This window comes from Cupressus sempervirens, chromosome 1 (assembly GCF_028749045.1).
Source record: "Cupressus sempervirens isolate cs-2001-9-10 chromosome 1, ASM2874904v1, whole genome shotgun sequence".
NCBI lineage: Eukaryota > Viridiplantae > Streptophyta > Pinopsida > Cupressales > Cupressaceae > Cupressus > Cupressus sempervirens.
In genome coordinates, this window is record NC_143118.1 from 138,877,612 (window position 1) to 138,884,657 (window position 7,046).

At 35.8% G+C, this 7,046-nt stretch overlaps 1 protein-coding gene across 1 annotated transcript; it reads right to left on the reverse strand.

The window, feature by feature from the left end:
* Positions 1-252: 252 nt before the first annotated feature.
* On the reverse strand, positions 253-1,534 carry LOC149576569 (PRA1 family protein F2-like). The gene has a single exon (XM_089817887.1). The coding sequence runs from the start codon at positions 1,215-1,217 to the stop codon at positions 636-638; it is 582 nt and encodes a 193-aa protein (XP_089674013.1). The 5' UTR covers positions 1,218-1,534; the 3' UTR covers positions 253-635.
* Positions 1,535-7,046: the final 5,512 nt, after the last annotated feature.

A 7,046-nucleotide genomic window follows, 5' to 3' on the forward strand; every position in this document is an offset into this window, starting at 1 on the left:
GTTGAAGTAAATGTTACGAAAAATTCTCATCAAAGCGGCGTCCTATCTCAACAGAAAATTAAATGTACAAATTTAAGTGCTGCATAAGACCAGACCAAAAAGCCATAAAATTAAATTCATGGTCTGAAATAACTAAGAATACCAACCACAAAATACACATGACCATATGGACAAGTAACACACTGAAATATGTAAAATAATCTCCGATTTGCAGAAAGAGCATGTCAATCCATATATATTCAAGACGGAGGATTAGAACAACACAACATATATTAAAGCGAGAAATTCAAAATATGCATTTGCCAAAAGGCAAGAAATGCAGCTGCGCAGGCTGTAAACAAAATGAAGCCTTCAATCTTGTCTATCCAAACAACAACTATAACAACATCATATTCCTCCTTTATTCCAACCAACAAGTAATAAGCCCTCACCAGGAAGAGAAAATTAGAAAAAAATGTAAAAAAAAAAAATCCAACCTATACAGCCATAATATCGACTAGATCCGTCAATATTTATACAGGTACAAAATTAAAAGATTCAATTGAATGTGTATATTGGAGTAAACAAAACTCACACTTGTTTCTCCCCAGAAAAGCATCAAATCAAGCCAAACAAGGGTTTGGTTCAATATGACCCTAAACCCTAGCAGACGGAGGGGGAACAGAGCTTTCGACAACAGAGTACATCCCCCCTGCAGCAGCTTCGTCCTCATCCATGGACAAATTCTCCGGAAGACGAAAAACGGCATGAAGAATGACAATCACCACACCGATGAGCAGGCCGATCAAGAAGGGCAGGATCGCATGGGTGAGCATGACGAATACGAACGTGAGGATGGTAAGCGTCCAGAAAACCAATCCTTCACCCAAGGTGCGCCCAAATACAACGAGCGGCTCGTCTCTGCAGAAGTAAAGTAAACCCCAGAAGACAAACATGACAATTAGCACGATTAGCGAGATGGGGTGCCACAGGAGGCTCAGGAACACGATGCACAGCACAATCAGGGCGTAATTAACTCGAAAATGGCTCAAATTTCTTCGCGCTCGACCCGTCGCATCTGCAAATGAATCGGGTTTGCCGAAGGCGTAGCGGTCGAAGAGCTCATTCCATGGCCGGCGAAGCGCATACACGGCTCGCCCCGCCTCCTGGACTCGAGAGAAGTAATTCATCGATGGCGCAGAGGATGTGGGCAGAGTTCCGTACTTCGTCGTGCTCATTACTTTGTGCAAAAATTCGTCCTCTCGCGATTCAAACCCTCAAACTTCAAGTGCAAATTGGGGCCAACTGGTTTCCAGATTTCTCTTATAGCTTAAATGGTATCTAGTTTTCTCTCGACAGGAATCGATCCGACGATTTTCGTTAGCTGCTTGTTCAACGAGAAGATTTGATCTTGAGAAAAAGAACAAGAGAAGGGAAGAAGCAGAGGCTGTAATGATTCTTGCAGTGACAAAGCCAACAACCAGTCAAAGGATAACGGATAGTAGAAAGTGACCTCCTCGGACAGTAATTTTACTCTCAATCAAAACGCTGAGGTGGGACAAAACTGATACATTCAAAGGTATGCAATTATAGTATCTAAAGATGTTATTGAATTAAATTAAATTGTTTAAGTTTCTATCATAAATTTAATAAATGCATCAGATTATGTCAAATAATTAATAATAATAATTTGCACATTCTCTTAGAGTATTTTAAAATTTTTTTTGGCAAAGTCAATTTTGCACAAGGTTCTAAGGTAAGCTTTCATCACATTTTATTAAGATTGAGAAAAATCTCATTTTCAATTTCTTCAATCTTTATTGTAATTGTGTCCACATCAATGATAAGATTCATTTACAATTAGATAAAATCTCATGAAGTGAATACACCAAAAGTTAAACTTGTTTTTCTTCAGATTTTTCGTATGTTGTTTTAGATTACATAACATGAAGATCATGAAGAATAAATGCTGAAAATATGAGGAGAACCCATCATGTTTTTAATTTTTTTGCATTTTGTGTTGGAGGATAGTTGTGTCCCTTTTAAAATATTTATTCTACCTATCATAAAACTAATTTGAATTCATTTAACTTAATTATTTATATTTCAACAATCAGCTATATTATATATAAATAATTATATATTTTTATAATTATTATGCAATTATTAATTATTTTCTTCTAAATATTGATTAATTGCACTAGATTAAAATTGTAGTTAATATAGTCACTAACATTTAAGTAACTGGGGTGAAACAATCTCTCTTATTCCTTACATTTAAAAGGGTTAAATAATCTTATAATTAGGGAGAGTATTTAAAAGTATTATTGAATAGTTCAAAGTATTAAAGCTATGATTATCATTTTAGTTAAAGTTGTTTTCTCTAGTTCTAAATCAAAAAAAAAGGAAAAAAGAGCTCTATAAGTGCCCATTGGGAATGATACAACATCCCTGATAGCAACACTTGCATCACCTCTCATAGGCCTTTGTGGACATGTGGTTTAATTGTGTTTTTGTGTGTCAGGTTTGGTATCCTTGTTTCATTTGGTTTGGTTGTGGTTGTGTTTAATGTTTATTTTATTTTTCTTGTTTGTGCACCTTCTCGTTCATAGCTCTTCAGCTTGGACGTGGTGCCCTTGGACACCATTTATCCTTGTGTATAAGCATTTATGGATGAAGGCAATTCCCTTAATAAGAACATAGACCCAAATATTATGCAAAATAATTATGAAAAATAGATAAAATGAGAGGTTTTGAGATTTAAAACCTTCATACAAGTCTATTCTATCGGTAGAGGAGGATATTATGGTTTTCCCATATTCTACAGAGTTCACTGGAGGAGTCTTGGCCATCGATAGAGTGGAACAAAAACAACTATTGGGGGCCTGCATATATGGAAGTGGAGATGGGAGCGTTGTCAAAGATAGAGGCAGTAGAAGAGGAGGAAATGGTAAGCCTTCTCCGATGTTAAAAGTCCTTCCATTTTCTCCTAATGAGGATATGTTGAAAAACATAAAGACTGAGAAGAATAGGTTACAATTGTAGAAATGTGTTTTACTTGTATGGATTCAATTACTTTATTGTCAAGGAATTTTTTTTTATGGATGGATTGTGAATGTGTGGGGCAAAATACTAGGTATACATGTAAATTTCTATCAAATGATGCATAAAGGATTTTTTTTGTTATTTTCAAATCAAGTGGAATACAAAAGAGAGTGCTTCAAAAAGGGTTTTGGAATGTAGTCCAAACTCTATTTTAGCCTTTCCCTTGGCCAAGTTGACTCCTAATTGGCTGGAGGTCAAGAATCTCCTTATCGAGTTTTGGTTGTTCCTCCCACAAATTTTGAAGCCTTTGGGCAATGTTTTGCAAATTGAGGAGTCTAGGGTTATATTGGCGCACTTGAATGCATATTTTGATTTCCCTTAACCTATAGTAGACATACTTAAAAAGATTTATTTGTTGTTTGAAGATGATTCATTATGTTAGGACATTGAGGTGTTAGGGAACCTTAATACTTTCTTTCACTGCAAGTGTAATGGTCACAATAGAAGGAAATCCCCTATTTTTAAGAAACCTAACAATGAGTCCTCCAATGTGGTTGATGAAAAGAGTAGCAAAAATTATAGTAAAAGGGGTGGCCACTAAGTATGTTTGTATTTAGATTCATGGATTTCTCCCAATCTGTTTGTATGTGTGTGACTCACTTAAGAGCCTAGTTGACCATGCCAAAATTGTAGGGATATTCACTTACCTTGGACTACCATCAACATGCATCACCCAAGCTTGAGGGGACGAGACAAGAGTTTACTTAGTGCCTTGTTTATATACCAATCAATGTGTTACCGATTTCAGGTCATTCTCTAATGAGAAAGTGTGTTTATAGTAGACAATCCTCTCTAGAAGTGAACTAAAACCTATTGTATCTTTCTCTTCACCCAAATTTTGTGAAAGCAAGGGGAGATGATACAGATACAAGAGATTTTATTTCATGTCATGTATTTAAAGGGTGCAACAAAAATGCAATAAATTGAGCTCAAGTTAGTGTTAAAAAATACTCCTTCAAACACACCAAGAGGAGTTCATTTCCAAATTGGTGATTAATTAATCCCGAGTTCTCTAGTCAATGACTTCAAGCACTTGGGATTAGCATGTAAGGTTATTTTTTGAAAGTAAGTGCTTCAAAAAAAATGATTAGTACAGTAAGATGTGTTTACTTTCCTTAAGAACTTAAGACTTGTGTGTTGCTTTTAAGCCCAAATCGAAATATAAACCATAGCATTGTTAATTGTCACATAGCATTCAAGAGTTTGTTGCATTGAGTTTGTTGATGCAGTAATCAAAGATCTACTTGAAAATAATCTCACTCTTCATGAAGAAGTCAGAAAGCTGAAAAGAGAATAAGAAATTTAGTTAGTCAGAATTTGTGAAGACTTGGAACAAAAGGACAAGCAAAAGAAGAGAAAATATTTCTAACTAAAAGGATAGAAGAAAAGGATAATGAAATTCAACACCTATCTCTTCAACAAGTAGATTTGATAAATCAACTCAATTGTGCAAATAAAGAGCTTATCAAATTAAGGACATATAATGAAAGATTGTAGAATGATCTCAGCATAGAAAGGCAAACCAATGAAAGTATGATGAAATCTCAAGAAAGTATGAATCAATTGGACAAGAAAACTCAATTTAGACACAAAGGCAAAGCATGATTAGGCTATACAGATGAAGGTGAATAATCACAACAAGGAGCTCAAAAGAACAAAAGACCTACATGTAATCATTGTGGAAAGATAAGGAATACATAAAACAAGTGTTGTAGCAATGGTAATCAAAATTCAATGGAAAATGCTACAGTTGTAACAAACAAGGTCATAAAGCAAGTGAATGCATAGAGAAAATCAAGTTCGAAGGAAAATGTTTCAATTGAAACAAACAAGGGCAAAAATCTTTAGAATGCAAGACCAAGAAATGGAACCCAACAAAGAAGATTGTGAAAGCTATCTTTGGTTGGGATTATAACACATGGTGCAGATGTTACTCATGTGGTGAGCATGGAAATATTGGAGCAAATTGCATAAGAACTCACCCTACAAAGAGATATTTTGTATGCAAACAACTTGGTCATCTAGCAAAGAACTATATGAATCAAGCTATAGTTGAAGATGAAAAGAAAGAAAAGGCTAACATTATCAGAAGTCAAATGAGGCAACAATGGGTAAAGAAATCTCCAAAAAATGCAAGTCAAAGTCATGAGAACGTTGACACCCATTAAGACAATGAATTGGATGACTCAACCATTTCAAACTGATGATCCATAAGGATCACCATATCAGTTCCAGTCTGCAAGAAAGAAGATCCAAATTAGCAACTCAGATGCATTGGGATCATCGAGTTGCAAGACCTTATCAAGAAAAGTCAGGTTGCAAGACCTTACCGAGCAAAGTTGGGTTTCTGACCTAATTGAGCTTGGAGGTAGATGGCGTATATCGAGTTTGAGACATAACTAAGCTTATGCTTACTGAGTTGAAGATCAAAGGTATCTACCAAGTTGAAGACTTAGCCAAGCTTTTCATGTTTGTCAAGTTTAATAGGCTTTTATCGAGTTGTCCTACATACGATACATTAATGGCGACTTAAAGAAAAAAAAAATTATTAAAAGGAAGAGTCAAAAGGTTTCATTTTTCACCGTGAATTTCAGAGCAAATAGAGGAGAGCATTCCTGAGCCCTCGAGCGATCTAGAGAAAATTTGTCAAAGTTTATTCCTCCATCACCAAGCAATATGGCATCCTCATCTAGCAACAAGGTTAAGAAGGGTTCTAAGATGTTAGTAAGGAATGTTGAGCTTGGAGTCCCAACATTCAAACTTTTTCTGACGATCACAGAAGAATTGGACCTTGTTGGTGTCCATTCACAAATTCCACCGAAGGTACTTTTGATGCATGACATTAGATCCTTTTATCATTGTTCGATTCAAGAATTAGGAACTTTAGAGACGAATGAAGCATATGAAGTAGTGTGTGGAGACAAAAACCTAAAACTCGAGCATAAACACCTGGAAGTGAATGGTTTGACCCATATATTGTAGATTCCAAGAAACTTTCAAATTAAGTGGAACAGGTTTATCCTAAGTCATGTTCACCACATGCAATTCTGGCTCAACCAACCCATCCATATCACAAAGAAAATGATTCATAGGGTTACCGGGTTTACCATTCTTGATAGACCTAAAACAACAAAAAACCCTAGGTCAGGTTGAGCTGGTAGAGAAGACTCTTGTGAGTGGGATGGCAAAGGAATGAAGCTAAATGGTGTTACAAACATAGAGATCAAGTTTGGAATTCATGTGATTGCTCACAAGATATATAGTTCTAGCTTATTGAACAGTGTTCCATGTGAAACTGTAGACTTAGCATTCAAGGTGGTCAAGAATAATCTATCCTTTGACCTCACTGAGTTACAGTTGAGCTAGTTAAGAAAGAACATGGAGAGCATTTGAGCATCAAAGACCAATCCATGTATGTTTGGATCACTCCTACTATGTTTATTCTTTTATGTTCAGAATTTTTTCCCTTTAAAAGGCACTGTAGTATAGAAGAAAGATAGACCTACTATAGATCAGATCAATGAGTTTATAGCAGAACTGGGAGACAATTTTGAGGGCATCATGGATTTATATTTTGCGACTTTCAAGAAAAGGATGCAAAGTAGGTTCAGAATACCTAAGCAACTAGTTGATGATTATGAACAAGACATATGTTTCCTTGTGGACTATGACAAGGTACATAGACAAGTAGTTAGACCTAGAGTTGCATGGATAAAACCTCTTGGCTATGTGGTAAACATTGATGATACTAAGAATGTCATTGAGGCTCTTGTCAATGAGCCCGTGGACCCTAAAATACCTTATTTTGGAACATATGAAGAGGCAAAAACTAGGATTTCCCTTGAAATCAAGATTCCACAGATTCTAAAGAGAGGAAAGAAGAAGGTAGAAAAGATTCAGAAGAAGAATTTGGAATCTAGTTCCCCTTTCCTGCTCATAGAAGGTAAGGGAAATGCAATTGA